The sequence below is a fragment of the Brassica napus genome, chromosome C9 (assembly GCF_020379485.1).
Source record: "Brassica napus cultivar Da-Ae chromosome C9, Da-Ae, whole genome shotgun sequence".
NCBI classification, from domain to species: domain Eukaryota; kingdom Viridiplantae; phylum Streptophyta; class Magnoliopsida; order Brassicales; family Brassicaceae; genus Brassica; species Brassica napus.
Genome location: NC_063452.1, coordinates 19,871,177 through 19,895,331, shown reverse-complemented (window position 1 = coordinate 19,895,331; position 24,155 = coordinate 19,871,177). Strand labels below are relative to the sequence as shown.

Below are 24,155 nucleotides of genomic sequence, written 5' to 3'. Positions count from 1 at the left end.
CCTATCATTAGAGCCGTAAGAAAAAGTAACAGCAAGCTCGGTGGAGACAGAAGGAAGCTTAACCGAACACGTGATGCATTGAAAAGACTTCTGGAGCACCGAAACAAAAACAGAAGGATACCACAGAAGCCAAATTTTACCTAAATCCGAGAATTCATAATTACATTCGAAATGCCACCCGGGGAAAACCCTGTTGATGAGAGATGCAGCCTTAGGCGGACCAACATGAGTCTCAAACAGACCACCGAAGATTGGCTTATTTAATCGTAACCACTTCCTAAATCCACAACGTTTAGTTTTATCGTTGAAACCTCTAACGTTCCAGCAAAAAATATCCATAAAGGATAAAAAAATCAGAGGTTTAAAGGGCCCCTGGCCCTAGCATTTCCTTTATTCTTCTTACGAGAACGACCAGAAATCACCTGAATATACTGATCTCCTTCATCATCCGGGTCATCATCCTCTTTAGACAAGCCCTCTGAACTCGGGTCATCCTCATCAGAGCTGGATACGGCAGGGGACTTGGCTAGACTTCCTAAACCACCACAGCGCAGGTCTACCATGAAATCCCCCAGAGCAATATCATTTCTAGAACCAGAAATATTTTTCTTGAAGGTTGGAGTAGAGCCTGTGTCGGTAGGAACCTTGGAACTTTGAGCAATCACAGGGAGACCATTGATACGAGGAAGCTCTTTCTTATTGCTATCAATAGGAACCCACTCCTTGGTTGGCACCTTCTTGGGGTTTGGAAGCGGTTTTGGAAGCAGTTTTAGGAGCATTCTCAACACGCCTAATTTCAATATTCCCAATTCCAACGATTGGTAGTTGGCTCTTGATTGGAGCCTTACCTTTGCGCTTGTCAGTATTTATCCTCGAGAGGCCTAAATTTACATTCGTCCAAGTGCAAGATGAAGTAATATATTACATGAACTAGCAAATAATCCCAATGAAATTTAAATATGTTGAATAATATAGTAGTAGTATATTTAAAAAAAATGAAAATTGTTGTTAATTCTTAAAGTGAATGTTGTTAGAGTGATATTGTTCTAGAAAACTTTTGAGAGAGTAAAAACCTTGTAGAGAGAGAAAGTTTTGAAGGATCAACCAAACGACATTTGATGGTAATAAGTGGTAGATTTTCGTTTGTGGATTCTGCCCGATTCGTGTATACTTTCAGTCACAAAACTCATATTGATCACTAAATTAGGCTAATATTAGTGTTCAGTTTACATGCTCCCATGTAAAACTCTAAAATTGGTATAGATCAGAGCATTCAGTTGGTGCATATTAATCTTCTTAGTAATCATGATTTAAAGCTCTATGTGTTAGTCACCATTCATGATGACCTTGAGAAAATATTTAATGCTTGAAATTATTGAAAATGGTGAATCCGTGAAACATTAATACTAATCAACCGCTGCATATTGACTTGCATGTTTTTTTAAAGTATCGCATTAATAAACAAGTAAGAAGCTCTATGTGTTAGTCATGCACCCTCACTCTCTACATCATTACGAAAAAAGAAACATGCATCGGCATGGCACCGACCACCGAGCCATCCACGACTAGTCATATTATCCAAAGCATCACAAATTAACTAAGAAATCATTTACAGTCGATCCCAGCCATGGGTGACAGTAAATACGAGGAAAGCTTTGTCAAGTGGTTCACAACAAAATAAATAAATTGTGTTCCGAGTTACGTTCTCTATTTTAAAACATCTCAAAGTAATTCTAGCCACAAAGTCATGATAGCCACATGGGTGTGGACCGTGTGGTCAGGGGCGGATCCAGAAACATGTTTTGTTGGGGGCACAATATGAAAAAATGACAAAAACCATGCTGAACTGGGGGCACATTTTTTTCATTCACTAAATCCAAGAATATTTAATCAAATTGTATTAAACTACATAAGAAAAATCAGAAAATAGTAGGGGACATGTGCCCCCTACCGCAAAGCCTACATCCGCTCTTGGGTGTGGTCGGGTGATCGCATGGCGTCTCCTTGTCTTTAAAGTTTAGGGTTCGAATCTGCGCCAACTCAGATTTACCAACCTATGTGGCCATGCAACATGGATATCTAATTCCAACCGGGTCTGGTTGGCGCCGGTGGTCAGACCCCTATAGAACTAGTCGGTTGGGTCTCGGCCCGCCAGATACCCCCGGATTATAAAAAAAAAATGTCATGTTGAGTTTGATGTAAAATGATATTACTTAAATATTAATTTTACATACAATTCAAAAGAAAAAGAATAAAAAGTAAAGTGTATGAGAAATGAAAATTCAAAATGTTGAAAAGTGAACATAAGTTTACCAAACTAAACGTATGATTTTTCTATATTAGAAATTTGAAAAGATTTTTCTAAAGTATGTAAAGAAAGAACTTATGTATGAGTTCATAAGTGCATACCATAAAAGAGTATGAATAAGAGGATACACCAAGCTAAACGCAAACGTGCACGGCATTTCTCAGTTTGGTTGGGTCCGAATCTAGGTCGAATTGTGAACATATGTTAAACAGAACAAGTCAAATATATTGGCAAACTTATATAATTTCTTCGTTAAATGTATAGAAATCAAACTATGAATCAACAAACAACCTCGAAACTGCCATTTTTCGGACTGTCAATGCAATCTGCCAATGACAACTATATTGGATTATTTATCTTCAGACTATCCTTGTGGTTGCATGTGAAAGGACTTGAATTTTAACATCCCCGAATGTACGATACCCAATCTTATCATAAAACTTGCTTGTCTATCATGTCCTCTTATCTCCATACAGAATTCTGAATAATTGAAGCAGCACAGAATATGCTCCCACTCCCAGCAACAAATTAAACTTGACCACGGGAGTTTTGTTTTCAACAAATCTGATGCTTAAATTTGAATAGAAAATGAATCTGAATGATCTGCTCCTTTATAGTTACTGGTAGACAGCTTAGTATTAACTAGTAGTTATTTCTGCGAATTCAAGTTTACCTAAGATAGACTATAAGAAATTACGTATGATTGTCTTTGATATCATTTTTAAAATCGATATCAACTAAAGTCGCCCTACGAATCATTCTAACCCACTTGTTCCTTTTCTCAACACTAAACATGCTGGTTGTCTTGCGCCGTTCTGACTTTGATAAATGCTATCAACTCATTAATAATCAAATTCGATTCTTTTTCTCGATGGTAGAATTTTCTTTAATTTTAATACTAGTTTTTAGCATATTTAAAGTATGTATTAAAACTAGTATTGTTATGTATCACCATCCGAATTCAAACCCATCAAAAGACTTTCACATTTGAATTATTTTATTCCGGTCAATTTGGTTTTGCACTAACTTTTGTTACGTATTATTTGCGATTTGAACTTTCCACGTCTCAAACGGGATTCTTTACACGTCTTCTTCCCTTCTCCTACCTTCTTGAAGTAAAGCACCACTTGATTCAAACCACTTTTCTATCTAACCTCGCAACATGTTCCGACTCAGAGCTCCCGGCAAGAAACCCATTACCATCACCACCCCCACCACTTCAACGTCCGCCTCCAATTTCCTTTACTGGTCACCGGAATCTTCTCCCACCGCCGTATCCTCTCCAACCGCTATGGATCCGATCATTTGGTCCAATCTACCTAACCACATCCTCGACCACATCCTCTCTTTCCTCCCTTTCAAAACCCTCGTCTCTCTCCGATCAACATCCAAGCATCTCCGGTCTTTGATCCTCTCTCCAACTTTCCTCTCCGACCATTCCTTCTCCCTCCCTTCTTTCCTCCTCCTCTCTCACCCTCAGGCTTTTCAATCTTTCCCTCTCTTCGACCCTAACCTCATATCCTGGCGCACGTTACCACTCCCTCGCTCCCTCTCGCTAACCTGCGCCTCCTCCCTCCTCTCTTCTTCCCACGGCCTCCTCTGCTTCTCCGTCTCCCCTTCCTCTGCTTCTTCTCTCTCCGTCTTCAACCCCTTGACCAGATCCTCCAGATCTATCAAATTCCCGTTCTACCCTTTCCCCTTTGAGCTTCTCTCCCTCGTCGCTTTCCCTGACAGCTACCGGATCTTCACCATCTCCTCCTCCTCCTCCACGTCGAGGTCCGTTTGTCTCTACGATTCCGGCGACCGCTCGTGGAGAATATTCGGCGGCGTTGACCAAGTGTTACCTCGTGGGTTTAATCAAGATGGAGTCTTTTACAATGGGTCACTCTACTTCGTCAGATCCGAGCCTTTTCTCCTCGTGAGCGTCAATCTCGACGACGGAAAATGGACAGCCGCCACCGGAGACGGAGTCTTCCCGGCGGAGGATGAGATCACGTTTGCTAGATTAGTTACTGATCCCGAGAAGAAGATTCTTTACATGGTGGGAGGAATCGGAAGCAATGGGATATGCAGGAGCATCAAGATTTATGAATTTAAAAGAGAAACAGAGAGTTGGATCGAAGCTGAAACGCTCCCGGACATTGTTTGCCGGAAGTTTACTTCGGTTTGTTACCACAACTACGAGCATGTGTACTGTCTTTGGCACAAGGAGATGATCTGCGTCTGTTGCTATAATTGGCCTGAGATTCTCTTCTTTCATGTTGGGAGAAGGACATGGCATTGGGTTCCCAAGTGTCCTTCGTTGCCGGAGAAATGGAGCTGTGGGTTTCGCTGGTTCTCTCTCGTCCCGAGCTTGTCTGCTTCCGTTTAATTATATTGGTCTTCGATCTTTTGTCAGTTTTTGTTATTTTCTGTACTTCGAATCTCCTTAATTGTCTGCCTTGCAATCTCTGGTTTCTCTTTCTGAAATAAGGTCTGTAACTTTAGGCATTGTTTGTTTTCATCAGCATTGATCCAATGTGCATTTAAAAAATAAAACCTCATTCATTCTGTTTTTTTTTTTCAAATATAGAATTTAGAATAAAATCTCTCTAACTTTATATTAATTTTTATTCTATATTGGAATAAATAATTTTATTTTTACTTCTTACTCCACCTTTTACTTTACAATAGAATATATTAGAGTGAAACTTATTTCTATTTTTGTATGCTGACAAAAAGACACAGTTTTATATAAATATTTTAGTTGAACTTATTCATACGATTATTATTTTTAAAGTAGTTCAACAACTATAATAGAATAAGGTGGCGACTAGATATCCAAAAGGTTCAGTAAATGTATTTTTGCTTGTTTGCTAAAAAAAATGTATTTTTACTTGCTAATTATGGTCATGAATGGTAAACATGCAGAGTGTATTACAAAAATTAAAAGTAACAAAAATTTATAAATACATAATTATATGTATAAATTTTGTTATTGTTAATTTGTGGTGCGGTTTACTACAATTTGAAACATAAATTCTTTTAAATGTCTCATTTGAGATACAACTCTCATCTCTCTCATGTTTCTTACAATTTTTAATTTGAAAGTTCTACATATATACTAGGCATAGATATACAAGTCTCTGGGTCAAATTCAGATTGGTTCATGTCTGATCTGAATCTTGTGGGTATTATAAATTTAGATCCAACTATGTATTTAGAAATTTTCGGCTCGGATCATTTTCTGTTGGATTTGGGTCAGTTCAGTTCTATAATTAATATACATATAGTTTTTGACTATATATCAGGTTCGGGCCGGTTTGAGTATTTAAGACCCAAAAAAACCCAACTGGTTGAACTGGACCGAAAACCCGAAAAATAATGGAAATCCAAAAAATACCTAAAAATATTCTAATATTTGAAAATAACTGAAATTTTACCTAAAGGCCAAAATACTTAAATTTTTATCAGAATTATATTTCTGAAAAATCTAAATTTTACTTGAAACCAAAAACTATACTCGTAGACCCCAATAAGAAATTTTAAAAAATATCTATAATACCAAAAGTATATTAAAACACTCAAATATACCTAATAGGATTAGTTATGGTTCATATTTACAGATCTAGGTAAAATGTCCACGCCTATTAAATATTGTCACAGAAACTGTTCTTAGAGTTTATGTGTTTTATTGGTGAGACATGGTACGAATTTACTAATTTAGGATTTAATATGTTAATTTTTATAGTTTTATGTCAATTAAATCATTTATATAGTTATATTTTTAGTTAGTCGTCTAAAAAATCTATGTATAATGTTTATCATTGTAATAATTTCTTTATGTTAATCTAGATATGTGGAATGGTTATTATCTGTTGGTATTTTGAATCATGTTATAGTTTAGAGTATATGATAGATGTATTAGCCATGTCGAATTTTGGATCTTTTGTACAAGTCGCTTCGCGAAGTTCACTATCAAAAAGCAGGTCAATATAAGGTTGGAATAAGCTTCTAGAAAGAAAAAGTATGTCCATTGTCCACGGTCAGTATCGTGCGGACATGTTCAGGGACCTACATCGTTTGGATACGCAATTTAGTTTTATAGTGAACAAAAAGAAAAAAACAATTAATTTTTCTCTTTTTAATAAAATACTAGGTGACTCACCCGCACCCATGCGTAAGCATTTATATTTTTTTTTAAACTAAAATATAATAATTTTGAGTAATATTTTATTAAGGTTTTATTTATAAGTTTTTAGTTGCAGTGTTATACCTTGTTTTTGCAATATATTCAATATTGCCATGATAATTTTTTCTAAAATTCTAAAATCAGTGTTGTAAAAGATAACTGTCAAATGTTGCATCAATATGGTTTTCCTTAGGGAAAATTTAATGGTTACCATTTTTTTATTTTTACCACAAGTAAAGAGACATTTTCAAAAATAACTTATTCGTTAAGTGGCAAAAAACTCTTACACCATTGTTATCTATATATATAATAAATTATTATTTAAATAAATAAAAATATTTTTTTTATGTTTTCGAATTATACTTTTTCAAATTCAAACTTTTTTATAATTTTTTTTTGAATTTTTTTTCAAAATTTCTTTTTGAAAATCGAAAATTATGTTTGACTATTTTTAAAAAAAAAAATATATATATATATATATATATATATATATATATTTTTTATATTTATTTATATATTTATTACAATCATAAATTATCACATTCCAAAAACCTTTCATTAAAAGTGAGAATAAAAGTGATTAGTGTAACCATGAAAAATGGTACTATGAATGTGGTATTTGTAGCAATTTCTCTTTTCCTTATGAAATAATGAAAAATAAGTTATAAGTTATATATAATTGAAAGATGAAAATTTGAATTTGCATAATTGTAGGATTAGCAAAAGTTGAAAAATATGATGAAATCATATCACCACCAATCAAACCCATCTCAATTTATAGAAACAACTCATTTAAGATATTTTTTTTCAAAACCCCAAAATAATCACTTTGATCTTGCATGTATCCAAAAAAGAATAAATTATTACCATGAAAGTTATTTTCCTACAAAGAAAAAACAATTTTTGTAATGAATAGGCAAAATTTTCTATGAACTATGGATGATAGACTGATAGTTTAAATTTATCTTCATAGTTTGATAGTTTAGGTTTAGGAGAACCATTTGTTTATTGAAAAACTGTCACAAATACAACATTCATATTACTCTTTTTCATGTTTACACTAATCATTTTTACCCTCACTTTTAACGAAGGGTAAAAGACAGTTATACCCCTAGGATTAACTAATTTAGACTTAAGGTTTATAATTGAGAGGTGAGATAGAGTTTTTGAAATGTGAAATTTAGGATTCTAATAAATATTTAAATAAATACTTTAAAAATATTTTCAAAAAGAAATTTTGAAAAAACTAAAAAAAAGTTTCGAAAAACAATTCAAAAACAATATTTATAAAAAAAGTTCGAATTTAAAAAAGTATAATTTGAAAACATAATTTTTTATTTATTTAAATAATGATTTATTATATATATAGATAACAATGGTATAAAAGTCTTTTGCCACTTAATGAAAAATGTATTTTTGAAAATGTTCATTTAGTGGTGGTAAAGATGAAAAGTGGTATACATAAAATTTCCTCTTGTTTATTTATACATTTCAGAGGCATTCAAATAGTATTAGGATTAAGAATTTTATAATGCAAGAAACATAATTGCATAAAATTGTGAGGATAATTTTTGTAGAAATAAAAATAAATGTAGAATTATCAAAATAAATAATCACATAGTTTCATTTTTATTAAGTTATGAGATATTTGATTTTTAACATTCTAAGATAACTAATTTAACTAACATGAATTTACAAAATATAATGCAAAAGTTTATAAAATTTGAATTTATATAAAAGGAAAACTACGTTTTTATTAAATCACATGTTTCAAATATAATATTTTTATTTTATTTTTAATATTAAAATATTACTTTTTTATATAAATCTCTTTTTGATAAAAAAAATTAATATTAAAATATTGTTTTTGTATAAATCTCTTTTTGATAAAATATGGCTAAAATAATTTATTAATATAAACGAAAATAAAATAGAAAATATTTATAGATATTGCCTTTTATATGAAATTCCTTTTTGATAATAATGTAGTTATAAAAGGAATTTATATAATAATAAAATATAATTAATGTTAATATAATAATAAATTCAATTTATGAAGGGTATCAATGTAATAAACTATCGTAAGAGTTAACGTGAGCGCAACACGTAGGAAATTGACTCAAATAATATTACCAAGATAACCACTAATATGTTGACCGCATTGAATTCACTTCAATACACAATTGCTATTAGACAAACTAGAGCTTTTTCCGCGCTATGCGCGGATTATATATTTTAATTATTAAATTTATCTTTCTTGATTTGTATGTGAATGTTTTATTTATTATATTTTTTACTTAAGTTTTTTTCATTCTAAATTAGAATAGTCTTTTTCATTTTATTTCAAATTATTATTTTACCATTGTTATGCTTTATTTATTATATATATGAAAAAAATTCTTTAAACCATATCAAATTCGTTTATTTTCTTGTATAATAGGTTGCTATTATTTGAAACCAATAATGTGTAAGACGATTAATATGATAAATATGAAGAATTGATATTGGAGTTATTTTTTCATAGTATAGTTGTGTATCTTTGAATCATTTACTTGAAAATTACTAAAATGTCATTACAATTAAATGCATAACAAAAAAATCTCAAGTTACGCAGTTAATAATTTTTTCTAGGTTTACATTAACATTTTCCAATTGACTATTATATACTTATCTTAGGAAACAGAACTGAGACCATTTTTGATGTGTGATAATATAATATTGAATTTCAATAAAACAAATTTAGTAATTTCTAATATATCAGGATTTAAAATTATGTTTCTAATATATATAGTGTAATATATTAATTCTAAAACAAATATTTTTGTATGTTTTTTAAAAAATATTTAGACATTGTTTTGTAGTTTTCTCTTAATATAATTTTGTTTGGGCATTTCCATGCTTTCTGATTTGATGCATTAACTAATTGGCCAGAAACATTTTTTGATGAGTGTTATTCTTCCATGATCGATCACACGCCTAAAAATACTATCAATGTGCAAGGTGAACGTTATGTTTTTATAATACTTTTTTAGTTTCATTTTAATTGTCGTTTTAGATTTATCCATATGGATTAAGCAAACTTTTAAATTTGTATATTTCTAAAATAAAAGCATCATTAGTTATACACCTAATTACATTTCAACCAATAAAAAATATACGGAAGATATTAAATAATCATATAACATAAAAGTTTAATAAATTTTGTATTTAAATTCTAAAACAATATATATATCGTGAAACAAAAAATTTACTCTACAACAACAACTAAAATAAAATAAAAAGAGTAGTAATTTGTGAATGTTGTAAGATATTATATCAAAATTGTTTGATATGTAATTTTATACTCAATTAAAATATAGTTGCTTAAAACTTCATTTACCATAAAAGTTAAATTTTCTTACATTCGCAATAATTAATTTTTCTTACGTTCGCAATAATTACATATACATATATATATATATAAAGTAGACTTTTCTTTCTTCTTATGACATGTGGAATGGGGTTTGTTGACATGTGTTCTTTTTTGTCTTTTCACATTTTTGATCCTTCTTCGTTTAGATTATTGCATTTTGGTTCACTATTTTCTAATTATGTACTATCTAATCCTTCTCACACTAACCATCATCATTTGAAGTTTGATAATTTATTTTATTGTTCAAAAAATTGCAAAACGAATAAAAAATAAGTAAAAAAATATAAATATATTTTAAATATTTAATTTATTCACAGCTAAAAATAACATAAACTTTCGCTATTTTATTATTTTTTACTATTTTCTATTATTTCATTTACAATTATATATTTATCATAATATTAACCAAACTAAAGCAGAACACATAATCTAAACATAAAACCTCCATAATCACAGAGAAGAAAAAATGCCAAAATAACACTAACTCAATAAAGGTCCAGAGGTCAAAGGCGATCAAGAACGAAAACTAACTTGCCCCCACTTTATCATAGAGTGTCTTGGCCAGAACAATCAAAAGTCAGAAAAATGTAAAAAGATAATCTTGAGATAAAGCAATCCCTCGAAAACAAAGGAGCATGATCAAAGACCAATGCACATAACGACCGATAAGCACAACCACCAGCTAAGAGGTAAGAAGCACCTCACAAACTAAACAAGCACAAACAAGACGCCTATGCCGGTGAAGAACCACAAAGCTCTGAATAGAAGGGACCAAAGCTCCAAGAGACTAATATCGCACACTTATACGAAGGGAAGCAAGGGAAGAAGAGAACAACCTGAGTGAGGGAGAACGGAAGCCAACCCCCGATAAACCAGAGCTCAGACTTGATACCAGAAACAATCTTCCAAATCTACAGAGCATACTCGGAGGAGAATACTATCCAAATCTGGAGTGCCAAACATGGCGAAAGGGAGAGTCATAGAGACGCAAGCGATGATGAAAGCTGCAACAAGATGAGGGAACATAGATGGAAGGGTAGACAAAACGAAATCATCCAATCGTGGAGCCGTCTTCGAGCTATAGAACTCAGATCACCAAAAACCATATCTTGAAAACTAACACGAGAAGGGACTCTCGATGGTAAGCCAACGACGAGGAAAAGAACTTCAAAGACGACTAAACTATGATCCAACCCAAGGAAATGCAGTTCCTAACACGAGCCAAAATCTAAGGAAGAAGAGAAGAAAAATGTGAGGAAGAACAAGAGCACATATGTGAATCTTTTTCATGTGCTCTTTTTCGGTGATGGTGAGAATCACAGCACACCGGAAAGGTAAACGAAAAGCATAAATAGTGACGACTTAATGTAAAAATATAGGGATAGAGCACAAAACATCGTTAAAAGTAATGTTCAAATAATTGGAAAAATATTATTTTTTTATCCTAAAACTATTAGCCTTAGAATCAACAAATGCCTAAGTGTAAAATTATTGAAATTCAATCTTATATATTAAAAGAGAAGTCACAACCTTGATTCATGTGTGATTTTTTTAAAAAATGGACCTAATGGACCTATTCCTAGAAAGTTATGTTATATTTAATCTCTAATCTTATCATTTAAATTTTGGGCCTACCAGAAATTTTTATTAAGCTATCAATAATTGGATTTAAACAATAGATGATCCATTGGATTTATAGATAGTATAAATTAAATAGATGTAATTTAATGGTGTAATACTATACCTCCATATGTTAATTATTTAAATATTTGTCGATGTTAAATTTTAAAAGTATGAAGATGTTTTCTTAAATAACAGAAATCATATTATCTAACAATGATTCATTTTTACTATCTTAAACCAATGAAAACAAATTTTAAACTATATAGTTTATTTTAAAAATTAAACAAAAATTAAATTTTTAATTATTTACTCGATAATATAAATTTGTGAAGCGAAAAGTTTAATTTTTTAAAAAAATTCTAAATTTGTGAAATGTTACAATATTTTTGAATATGACAATAAAATAATATTTTACTAATCTTTATATATATAGTTACGATTTTAATAATGAAATAATAATCCGAAAATATATATATAGAAGAAGATACAAATATATGAGAAAGTTTGAAACAATCTATTCAATGAAAAAATATACTATAAACTTATTATGTTTTAAAAATTGATAGAAACATATATATATTATAATATGTACCAATTTAGAATTGAAAACAAAATATTTATATAAAAATAAATGAAAACAAAAATTCGCGCGGTTGCGCTTATCGAGATCTAGTATATATTAAAAAAGAGTCTAGTGTGTATATTTTTTTCACACCAACTACTAATCTAAAACTCTAATATATTACACCCTCTGTTTCAAATAATATATGTTTTATAATTTTGACACATATCTATAAAATATACTAAATTTTAGTTATAAATATATATTTTGTGATTTTATATTTTTTATAATTCTAAACCAGTAAGAATTCAAAAAATGCAATTAATATTTTGAAATTTAGAATTTATTATTTTTAGTTGATAAAATGTATTGAAAGTACAAAAATGTATCTTTCGAAACAATTTTTCCACTAAAACATACAGTTTTATGAGTATAATAATTTAAAGTCTCATAATCCCAACGAAAACTTGAACTTTTAAATTTTGAATATTACAAAAACACGTGGACCAATAACGTTTTCAAATTTAAAAATTTCCTTCTGTATTACAAAAAATATTCTCCTTCTAGTGGATACTATTAAAAGTAATAGTAAAAACATTTTGTTTTGAACGGTTTTTGTCAAGGAGATTGATTATGTGTGTGTTTTTTTTTCTGTATTGTTCAAAACTTTTGTATCTTTCTGGGATTTTGTTATTTTTATTATTATTCTTTGTGTTTGATTCCTTTCCTCGATCCAAACTGCTACTACAGTTTCTTACGATGCAAAATCGAATTACTTCTGAAGATTGGTTTAGCATATAAGGAGGACATTCACAACTCCTTTAGTATCGGGAAAACATGTTTACTAAAACGTTTTAGTGGACAAATTTGATTTTAAAGAAAAGATAAAATGTAATAACATTTAATCGACTTCATCGATAACATATCAACTATCAATCACTTTTATTAAGTTTCAAACTTTCAAAAGATGCAGCAACGTCAGTAACACAAACTCTGTTGACAAACAATATGTTGTGTGCAATTGAGATACTAAGGAAATAACTAAAAAAATAAAACACTGTTACTACTTGCCCTCTCATACTTGTTTGGGGAAGCTGAGCGTCGTGGGCTACGTCCATCGTCTTGGTTGATCAGAATAGAGGAGAAGAGACATAGACAAATCCGCAAGGACAGGGTAAGAAGCTTAGATCTGCTGTAACCATCGCTTCAGGGCATATAAGACATGCATTCATCTCATCACCACCTTATTTCTTCTGATCATAATTCCTATTTTTCTACTTAAATTGCGATGAATTGCCTTTTCTGGTGAAGCTTCTTGGTCGCACTTGCACTCGCCTGCTCTTCTCAATATTTCTGCAGAGAAGCAATGAATATTGTGATCTTTTGACATTAGCACAAGCTGTGCAGGCACGATTCCAAAATCGCCACCTGGATTTACAAAAGCTTTTGGTATATCAACTTCTAACAACACCAGTTAATGAATGTGAAGACTTTAAGCTCCACAGACACAATCAGATTGTACAACGGACAACCACTGAAACACATACAATTTAAAAAATTTACCTTCCTGGCACTCCATATCCCTCAAACAATTAGCAGCCTAACAAATAAATTAAAAGAGATTCATCAATCTGTAAACATATGAATATTACACAATGGCCATGATTCAACAGTGACGAAGTAAACTTACCAAAAATAGCATGAGCATAACATCTGATCGTCTTACTCATTTCTTGCGCTTTTGGTTATTTTTCACTTCAAATGACAAACGAAATCTCCGTGAGACATTGAGAGGCAACACAGAATTATGTGAAAAGCATCATTCATTTTTGGCCTAAAAATAAAGAAGAATCCAATGAAGAAATATAGCAGTACGAATGCCAAAACAGATAGCAATAAACAATCATTATCATTGCACCAAATCAAACATATATTCTCTGGTGGGATCCACTTGCTTGGCAAAAAATAATACTGAAGATGACATCCCCTAATAACAGAAGGGGAACTTATATTATTGATATTAAGAACAAACATACATAACATGGTAGAATATAGCAAAGATGGGAATGCAAACGTCTGAGAAAGGAGAGGTTCTTAGTATTACCGACAACACAGAGTTGTGACTGAAGGAAATGGTGAACTGGTGGTCAGTAAACCTGTGGATGTCTTTATTATTCATGGAGAAATGGTGAGGCTCTCGGAAAAGACTTGCTTCAGATGACATTCATAGTGCCATACACGGTTCAGCCCAATGAAGCCTAAAATAACAGATTTATATGGACATGTTGAGTAGGTTAGATTACAGAGAACGATGGTTATCAATTTGAGGAGTTTCAGAAGTAAAATCATAGCATATACTAAGACCTCTTGGAACAGAGCATTACCTCATCTCCCTCACCGCGAATAGCAATTAGCACAGTTTAAGATTTGTTTCACACCTTTGCTAGCTCCATCGTGAGGAATATGAGTTCTGGATTACTGAGATATGAAAATGACAAACAAAAGGCTTGAGCTGGCTTTCCTAGCTTCCAGAAGGCCTCTTGAGTCACTGTAAGCACCTGATGACACACATAGAAAGGAAATAACATTTTGATAGTTTCACACAAAATCTTTATAGATAACCGGCTAACTAATGAGTTTGCAAATCAAGAAAAGATAATGCTTAGCTCTTGGAAATATCATTCCTACATATGGGTCATCTAGTAGACAAGGAGCTTGACAGAGCGCAACTACCTGCAAAAATTATTTGTTAATTTTATTATCTAGACGAACTGAAGATCACATGTATGTCTTCATTGTAATTTGTAAGTCTCTTTTTCTAGAGAGTAAAGCCAATATGCAGAAGCACAAGATGATCAAAAGTGTATACCTTTATGCCTTTTCTAGAGCTCACCACTTACGGCATACTGACACTTCTTCATGTTTTCATTCAGAGGTCGTATTCGAGAGCCATTTATCTTCACACATTACAGCAATCGCATACCGCACTTCAACCTTATCGAAACAAAAGAAAAGAAATTGTGAGAATCCGTAAGACTGGATCAAATGAATCGACATCAAAACTAAAAGGCGACGGCTTTTCAAATGGGTTATCAACACCATTGAAGAAAAAAAATAAATTGATCATCGCCATAACTTTAGATTCGAACTACAGAGACTTTCGGTTGGATTTTGTTGACAGAGCTTTCGATTTTTCGCTGGAGGCTTTCGGGTTTGCTTGCTTACAAGTAAGTTCAGACGAAGCGGTTGAGCAATCTTTATACGAGGATAAAGAGAGGGAGGTGGAACGAAACTACAAAGAAATTAATGAGCACCATTGATCAAGAAGAGCTCACCGTAACAGACATCAGGGAGAACCGAGATGGTGAAGACGAAGTGGAACGCAATCGATGCGTCAGATAGTATGATTCTTGGTTGCTGGGTTCGACATAGGATCGAGTTAATTTTTTACGACACTGTAAGCCCATTTCTATCTTCCCTCTGTAGCTTATATTATGACGTGGTCAAATAACTGTTTCTCATTGGTCAATTTTTTAATCCTGGTCTCTCCTTTGAGCATATCCACTTTTTACTTATTGTTTGATTTTTTTTTTTTTGTCATTTGTTAGATTATAAAAGATCAAACGAACGTTCCGAACATCATTACAATGCTATCACAAATAAGACCAGATAGCTAACCCCTTACCACACCGACAGACCAAGCCAGCCCCTGTCACTATACCCCATATACCAAAAAATTACAGCCAAAAACCAATGCCACAGTTGAAAAGAGTCGAACACTACACAGAGGATAGAACCTCCTCACTCTGAAAGAATTTAAACAACCAAGAAGGACTACCCGCTCACTCTGAAAGAATTTAAACAACCAAGAAGGACTACCCTCTGCCACATAAGATCGGTGATGCCGTCCTTTGATTACACTCTGAGCAATGAAGAAGGCTCCTCTATTTGTTGAACGATCTCCTTTCGTTACCCTCCACCATTCCATCCTTGCCAACCTGTTCATTATCATTGTAGATTGGCCCTTGAAATTTGGCCATGCTCTCGGTATCAAGATTATGTTGTTGAGAGTACAATCATCAATCGCAAAAATCACTTTGTTATAGTGGTGGGAGTTAATACTGTCCACCGACCATACCATTGCCTCCAATTTTGCCTCATGTAAGCTGCCAACCTGATTGAATTCTCTTATTTCCAAAGTCAACTCTTATATTGCATTTAAGCCCCCCCCCCCCCCCCCCCTTGGAGGAGGAGACCATTTTTTCTCCAATTTTGCCTCATGTAAGCTGCCAACCTGATTGAATTCTCTTATTTCCAAAGTCAACTCTTATATTGCATTAACCGAGATGGTGAAGACGAAGTGGAACGCAATCGATGCGTCAGATAGTATGATTCTTGGTTGCTGGGTTCGACATAGGATCGAGTTAATTTTTTACGACACTGTAAGCCCATTTCTATCTTCCCTCTGTAGCTTATATTATGACGTGGTCAAATAACTGTTTCTCATTGGTCAATTTTTTAATCCTGGTCTCTCCTTTGAGCATATCCACTTTTTACTTATTGTTTGATTTTTTTTTTTTTTGTCATTTGTTAGATTATAAAAGATCAAACGAACGTTCCGAACATCATTACAATGCTATCACAAATAAGACCAGATAGCTAACCCCTTACCACACCGACAGACCAAGCCAGCCCCTGTCACTATACCCCATATACCAAAAAATTACAGCCAAAAACCAATGCCACAGTTGAAAAGAGTCGAACACTACACAGAGGATAGAACCTCCTCACTCTGAAAGAATTTAAACAACCAAGAAGGACTACCCGCTCACTCTGAAAGAATTTAAACAACCAAGAAGGACTACCCGCTGCCACATAAGATCGGTGATGCCGTCCTTTGATTACACTCTGAGCAATGAAGAAGGCTCCTCTATTTGTTGAACGATCTCCTTTCGTTACCCTCCACCATTCCATCCTTGCCAACCTGTTCATTATCATTGTAGATTGGCCCTTGAAATTTGGCCATGCTCTCGGTATCAAGATTATGTTGTTGAGAGTACAATCATCAATCGCAAAAATCACTTTGTTATAGTGGTGGGAGTTAATACTGTCCACCGACCATACCATTGCCTCCAATTTTGCCTCATGTAAGCTGCCAACCTGATTGAATTCTCTTATTTCCAAAGTCAACTCTTATATTGCATTTAAGCCCCCCCCCCCCCCCCCCCCCCCCCCCTTTGGAGGAGGAGACCATTTTTTCTCCGATTTTCCCCTATCTCATTCCTCTCTTCCTGTTCAAAAGTTTGTTCATGGACTTGAGCAAGCGACCATAGTTCTGATTCCACATACGCCTTCTTCATCACTTCCTCCGGTATAATCTATCTTCCTTCAAAAATGATGTTGTTCCTGCTCTTCCATATGAACCAGATGAGCCATGGTATTGTCTTTTTAACCTCCGCTGGAATGTTCTCCTTCATCATCACTGTCATCAGATAGTAGATGTTGTCCTAGTGCGATGTTTGATCAAATCCGTTTTCATCCGCCTTCTTCATCGGATAGTAGACAGTAACGACGAAAGAAGATTCTCACTCCCATGTTCTCTAGAACTCAAGAATCAAATAAGATCAAGTATAAGAATAACTCTCTTTATTAATGCTTAAGAAAAAAATTCAAAACTTAATTAAGCTCCGAACTGCAATGGTTAGCTTGAGTAATCTCTGAAACATCCAAGAAAAGTTATAGGTTTCTCATATAGAGACCAAAGATGAGCATGATTTAGGTATGTATGCCTCAAAGCCATCCAAATAGATCCAGCTCTAAAAAAGAGCATCCAAATAAGCTTTACAGCATATTTTCACTCTAAACCTCAATGTTACGGATCCCCAGTTCTCTCCTTGGTTTTGGGGCAGAGAGATCCAACCAAGCGACTTATGCACCAGAATGATTTCCAATCACCTTCTTTGAGAGGAAGGAGGAGCTACAAACAGAGTTTATGGGGTTTTTATCACCTTTTTGGGAGGAAAAACAGATTTGTCGATTGTACCTGAGATATAATATTTTTATAGATTCATGCTAATTTCCCTTTTTTAAAAAAATATCTAGATATTCAAAGAGTATCTTCAACTGGAGATCTCTTATCAAAACACTAGTAAGTAGTAACAATATTTTTTGAAACAATAAGAACACAAAAAAAGCTCTAAGCATTCTCAAACAAATTTCATCAAAAGCATATATACAGAGCCGGTCCTAGGTTTTAGAAGGCTGGAAGCAAAAAAAAAAAATGTGGCTACTTATCAAAAAAAAAAGAAAAAAATCCTTACTACAGCAGATTCGAACCCAGGACGCCCCAAAGAAGTCTATTATTTGTACGCTATACCACTAGACTAAAGAAGTTTTTATGAATTTTGTGGCCGAAAATACTTGATTAAATTTTGTGGCCGGAAGCATGGACTTCATTGGCTTGGCCCAAGGGCCGGCTCTGCATATATAAGTACGTATTGTAAATGAAACAAGAGACAATAATAATCGAAGAATAATAGGTTGAACGAAGTAAGCAGTGAAGCAAAACAAGAATAAAAACAACAAACATATACATTTAGTAGTCGGAGTCTTTTACAGACAGAGTTGCTAAAGAAGACAAACACCAAGACAAATCTCCCAATACAGGACATATAATGGTGTATGATTTCACAAAACAAACCCACCACAAAACACTCACCTAAAAAACCCAACGACGATTAAGTCAAAAATACAAACCAATGACATAAAAAAACCTGAAGCAAATACATTCTTAATTCTTTCTCCCCTCTAGAGATTGAGTCTCTCCAGAATTTTATTCCCATACATGTTGCACCTCATCAATCGTTTATTACGATCAATATGCATCATCAAGATCATGCGCAACTCGTCCTGCATACACCAAACAAGATTTGCATGATCTCCAACATAAATCTCTACGCAGAAATATACCACAGTATTAATCAAAGTACGGTCTTGATATTCATTACCTTACAGACAAACCATGCCGTTTGAATGACATAGTTTCCAAACGGATCAAGAAGAAGTGTATCAATATCTTTAAGCAAGTCGTATACGATCAAGCTAGGGTCGATATACTCGATTTTCAAGAACTTTTGCACAACATGGCTTGCAAATTTGTTACGAGCGAGGAACGCGTAGTTCCCTAGCAGCTGTTTTATGAGCGAAACTGTTACATTTGGATCACCGAGCTCCAGTAGATACTGCACCACGTAGTTTCTGAAGGAGAGAACATATAGTACTTGTAAGTAACCAAATTAGGCTATGAGAACATAAGAATATGATTGTATGTAATCATTCATCTCATGTTTACCCGTAGGAGTCAGCGCAGATTCTCAACGCGTTCGCGATTATCTCCTGAATCAATCTTTGCTTTACCACGTTACAACCAGTTTCAAGACATTGTTGAAGCATGCGGCAGCCATATTCATCAGTTGCTATCTGCAAACAGTTCTGAGCGATAACTGCAAGAAGCTCCTGTAAAGAACAAAAGACAAAACGCAGGGGAGTGTCATATTCCAAGACCAAACCTGTTTGGAAAATGCGATTGCTAATTTTACTTGTACCACAAGTAAGAAAGTTAGCTAGGTTAGAACTGCTACAGAACATACCATACAGATATTGTAGAATATATTTTTGGTCATGACTTCATAACTGAAGAAAACAGACTGTACTGCAAAAATAACTGGTCCATCTAACTATTGTAACTACTTTGAGTTGCTACAGTATATTTCTTCAACTATATATTTTTTGTGTTATAAGGAAGTGATTTCAAGTTTGAGAAAGACAAAGATGAAAATTGACTCCAAAGAACCTACCATATCATAAAAGAATATATCAAGAACTGAGTACTGTGGATGAGAGAGATGCTTACCCTAGTGTGGGAGGGATTAAACTGCTTGAAGCATTGGAGAATCACAAATGCATTGCTGCTCCTTGTCAATAAAAGTGCTCCCAAGCTGACAACTCCCACTATGCGTAAAACTTGTTCCTCAGTTTGAAGACACCTCAACAGCGACTTTACCGCAAGGGCTCTGAAAATGCCAAAAACAAAGAGAAAAAATCCAAACTAAACACACATAAACTGAGCCTAATGCTTAGACAACTCAACAAAAGGTTGATAAGAGGTGTGTACCCGACAGGATCAGTGCAAATTTTAACAAATCCAAACTGTTGCTGAGTGATGACATCAACAATCTGAGAGATCTGTTCAGAGCTGCACCTCTCCATAAGCTTCCTCAGAACGTGATGGCCATAAGGGTCAACCATCAAGTCACAGACATGAAAGATAATACCCTCGAAAACCACATCGATGGTCTCCTTGGAACCCTCGGAGATCTTCCTCTGCAACTCAGCACTCGAACTCTGATCTTTAGCAAGCGAAGCAATCGATCTCGTTCTAGGGTTCCCGAAATACAGAGACTGATCATGGTTGTTCAAGAACCCTTGGTTGCTCTTCCAAGAACTATTGTTCCTTACATAACCTAGTCCATTGTTGGAACCCCAATGACGACCTCTTGACAAAGGAGGAACGTCTTGCGAGTTTCCGTTTCGGAAAACACCACTGTTAGGATTCCTATAACTACTATCCCATCTCCCGTTATAGCCAGGGGCGCCATTGATCTCTTGGTATTGTAGTGACGACGACGAAGAAGACGATCCATTGGTCCAACGGTTTTCAAGAAACGGAGGAACACTTGAATCGGCAACGGAGAGCGAACCGAAGGAGGATTCTAGGGTTTGCAGATCAGCACCACTGGGGAATCTAGATAGCCGTTCATCTAGAAATCTGCGAGAGTAATTGGGTTGAGGCTGAGAAGGTTGCAACTGAGTGGCACCTAGTTGATTCACCGGAGTTGGATTCTGCTCTTCATGGCTTTCGCTGTTGGTGTTGTTGATGCCAGAGGAGTCCATGACTAAGGAAAAGCTGAATTACCCGAAAACAAAAAAAATGAAAGAGAATATATATATATCTTAATGGAAAGATAATCTGAGATCTTAGATATTAATGGAAAAATACTGATTAAGGTAAATAAGAGAGAGATTTTTATTTGAAGAATGAACAACTAAAGAAACGAAAATCTAAGAGATTGAACCAATACGTTTCAATTCTGTAGATTCTCTTTTACTCTTTCCCCCTCTCTCTCTCTCTCGCTCGCTGGCTTTTTCTCTCTCTAGTCTTTAGTTTTGAGTCTTTGCCACGCAGATTAAATAATCACAGAAAATATTGAAGTTCTTATTGACTTCTTATGGTTAAGACGGATTGTTATGATTTTTTTTTTGTTGATAAATACACAATCTAACGTGAGATATGAAAAAAATAATATTTAATTTAGATTATGATTGACGTAACAGAATAATATATACTTGTGTATTTATGTATATCGGTAGGTTTTACCAAAGTAGTTTAGGTTTTGGTAAAAGGATATTCTTGTAAATAATTACAATGAGAAGTTTTTCATCGGTACATTTAATTTTTTTTTTATCTCGTACTAAACCAAAAGAGAAGAGAATCTGCAAGCTTTCCTCCTCTCCTACTCAAGAAACTGCAGTTACTTCGAATAGTCTTCTAAAATTAATTCGAATATCATACGAATATAAGATATTTGATTTGGGTCTGATTCATGTATAGATTAATACTTGCAAAAATTAGTCCACTGGCGAAGAAGCATTCACCAACCGGGGCAAAATCCACCGCCGGCAGCATCTTCAAGCGCGGAAGGAGAAATAGACAAAGAAGCGGACGAGTGAAAAAGACACAACGTCCGTGAATGCACAAACAAGACATGAGAAAGAGATGGGAACAGACACGACGTCTCGTCTTCTTCAGTTCGAGTCTCTGAAAGATAACGCAATTCTTGATCTTGTATCCAAAAATGAATTTAGTCCATAGGTGAGAGGTCTTATATCCATTGCCAAACTTCTGATTCATCTGCATAGAGTTATGCATCTTTAGTTATTCGTTTGCATTCAAAATAACTCATTCTCTTCTAAAGCATTATAAAACTTGAAAAGAGTTTTTCAAGTTTGCATCTTTAGTGTCTCGGACTGTTCTCCGGTTGTTAACCCCTATGACTTCTTCTCTTGCTGCAGGTTCCGGTATCAACACCAAGAAGTGATCTACTGAAACCAAATGGTTGTTCGAAAATGTTCCTTCGCAAAGCTTTAGCCTAATCCTTAGGATTATGATTAAACCTTAAGTAGTAATTTTAGAGAGTCTTTTTAGTTTTTTTGTGGCTCTCTTTAGCTTATGTGCTTTAATTAGCTTATTAGATTTCTAGGATTTGAGTTTTTCAGAACTTGTAATCTCCCTGTGTCATTAATTTTTTTAATGAAAATTCTCATACTTAACAAAAAAAAAAAAAAAAAACTTGAAAAGAGGACAAAAGGACTTTAAAGTACATGATTTGATTCAATAAAAAAAAAGAGTGAATTAAGCACTATTAAGCACTGTAGACAGTGCAAATATGAGATAAAGCTTGTGTAGACAGTGCAAATATTCTAAAAAAAAAAACTCAAAGCAAAAATTAGAAAAAGCTAAAAATATAATTTATAGCTTTTATTCAATACTCTCTGGCTTTCCTATTATGTGTTATTCTATAGTATATTTGTTACAAAGTAAGTGTTATTTGATTATTTGAGTATAGTTTTTACGATTATTTCTTATGTGATTAATTAAATTAATAAGAATAATATTATGCATTTTAATTAATAGTTAAACAAAGACAAAACTAAAAATTTATATATTTTTAAAAGTGGAAGTATAGAATTAGACTTCTTTTGAATGTAAAATTATACTTAAAACCATTTTACATCAAATGTGTGATATATTGGCATTAGGGCTTTGAAGGCTTTGTGAGATTATAAGTTTCTAAAGTTTTTTTTTACCAATTAGGTTTAAAAAAAAAAATTCTTGTTCTATGAGATCCATATTCACTACAAGAAAACATATTTTTTACGAGGGCGGTATTCGTTGTACATTCGTCGTAATAGGGGCTTTACGACGAATTAACATCGATACGCGTTTCGTTGTTAAACGCTCGTCGTAACGGAGGTTTCGTCGTAAAGTCCTAGTTACGTTTACGAGGAAGTCAATTCCTCGTAAAGCGGAAGGAAACTATTCGTCGTAATGCCCTCGTAAATGACGATGTAAATACCTCGTAATAGTTCGTTGTAAAAGCCACGTAAGGCTTCCACGTAAAGTCGATGTAAATTTTACGAGGACTTTACAACGACTTCATGTAAATTCCTCGTAAACGTTACGAGGACTTAACGTGGAATTTTACAACGAATTTACATCTCCATATTTAAAATATTAATTAATTATAATAATTATATAAATTTTATAAAACAATAATTTTAAAATTAAAAATATTTGAAATAAAATTAAAAATGAAACCAAATAATTTTTTTTTAAAAACTATAAATTCATTAATTAAATAGAATTTAAATTTTTTATACAAAACAAAAGAAATTAAAAAAGGAAACTAAAGGCCAACATCATGGTCATCGAAGTAGTTGGCTGAGGGGTTCGGGTCTGTAGACGTTCCTGCTTCGGGATCCGGCTGGCTCATCCCGAGAGCTGCTCGTCTCTCCGCCAAAGCTCTCTGCAAAGTTGGATTTCCCACCGCCATCACATCCAGCAAACCCTCGAGAGAGTCCAAACGCTGCTGCTGGGTATCCATGCGAGCCTGCATCCGGTCGTTGTCCTGGTCCCGTCTCGAATAGTATGACGAAGTCGCCCTTGCAACTTCGTTAACGGAACCTATTCCAACCGTCCTTCCCTTCTTTCTAGGAGCCACCTATATATATATATATAAAACCGTATTTAGAGTTAATAATAAAATAAAGAAAAAAAATTAAAATTATTAAATTTTACCTCCTCGAAGATCCGATCGACCTCTACGGTTGACAACTTGACGGGTAATCCATCTGCAGACTGTTGGGTAAGTTGCGTCTCTTGCTCTTCAACCCGAGACGCCACAGCGTTGAAGAGTTTCTCGGATGCAGGATCCACAAAAACCCCATCTGGTGAGGCGTG

The 24,155-nt window shown here is 33.8% G+C and overlaps 2 protein-coding genes across 3 annotated transcripts; one reads left to right on the top strand and one right to left on the bottom strand.

The window, feature by feature from the left end:
- The first annotated feature begins 3,271 nt into the window (after positions 1–3,271).
- Positions 3,272–4,864, top strand: LOC106366619 (F-box/kelch-repeat protein At5g43190). Its single transcript, XM_013806274.3, has one exon. The coding sequence runs from the start codon at positions 3,471–3,473 to the stop codon at positions 4,677–4,679; it is 1,209 nt and encodes a 402-aa protein (XP_013661728.1). The 5' UTR covers positions 3,272–3,470; the 3' UTR covers positions 4,680–4,864.
- Positions 4,865–17,415: 12,551 nt separating this feature from the next.
- On the bottom strand, positions 17,416–23,499 carry LOC106364313 (pumilio homolog 14-like). Of its 2 annotated transcripts, XM_013803921.3 has the most exons (6): positions 21,217–23,499; positions 20,250–21,041; positions 19,989–20,148; positions 19,428–19,591; positions 19,084–19,333; positions 17,416–18,985 (listed from the first exon to the last, which is right to left on the bottom strand). In XM_013803921.3, the coding sequence occupies exons 2-6, from the start codon at positions 21,026–21,028 to the stop codon at positions 18,884–18,886; spliced, it is 1,455 nt and encodes a 484-aa protein (XP_013659375.1). In that variant the 5' UTR covers positions 21,029–21,041; positions 21,217–23,499; the 3' UTR covers positions 17,416–18,883. The 2 variants fall into 2 exon arrangements, with proteins under 2 accessions (XP_013659375.1, XP_048623490.1); XM_048767533.1 differs by having other exon boundaries at positions 20,250–23,499.
- Positions 23,500–24,155: the final 656 nt, after the last annotated feature.

Bases quoted from the DNA above. Each gene is read 5' to 3' on its own strand.
- LOC106364313 (XM_048767533.1), bottom strand. From the start codon at position 21,028: ATGGACTCCTCTGGCATCAACAACACCAACAGCGAAAGCCATGAAGAG. The intron at 20,149-20,249 runs GTACACACCTCT...TGGCATTTTCAG, and splicing joins ATTTGCACTGATCCTGTCGG to AGCCCTTGCGGTAAAGTCGC. The intron at 19,592-19,988 runs GTAAGCATCTCT...TGTTCTTTACAG, and splicing joins TTAATCCCTCCCACACTAGG to GAGCTTCTTGCAGTTATCGC.
- LOC106366619 (XM_013806274.3), top strand. From the start codon at position 3,471: ATGTTCCGACTCAGAGCTCCCGGCAAGAAACCCATTACCATCACCACC.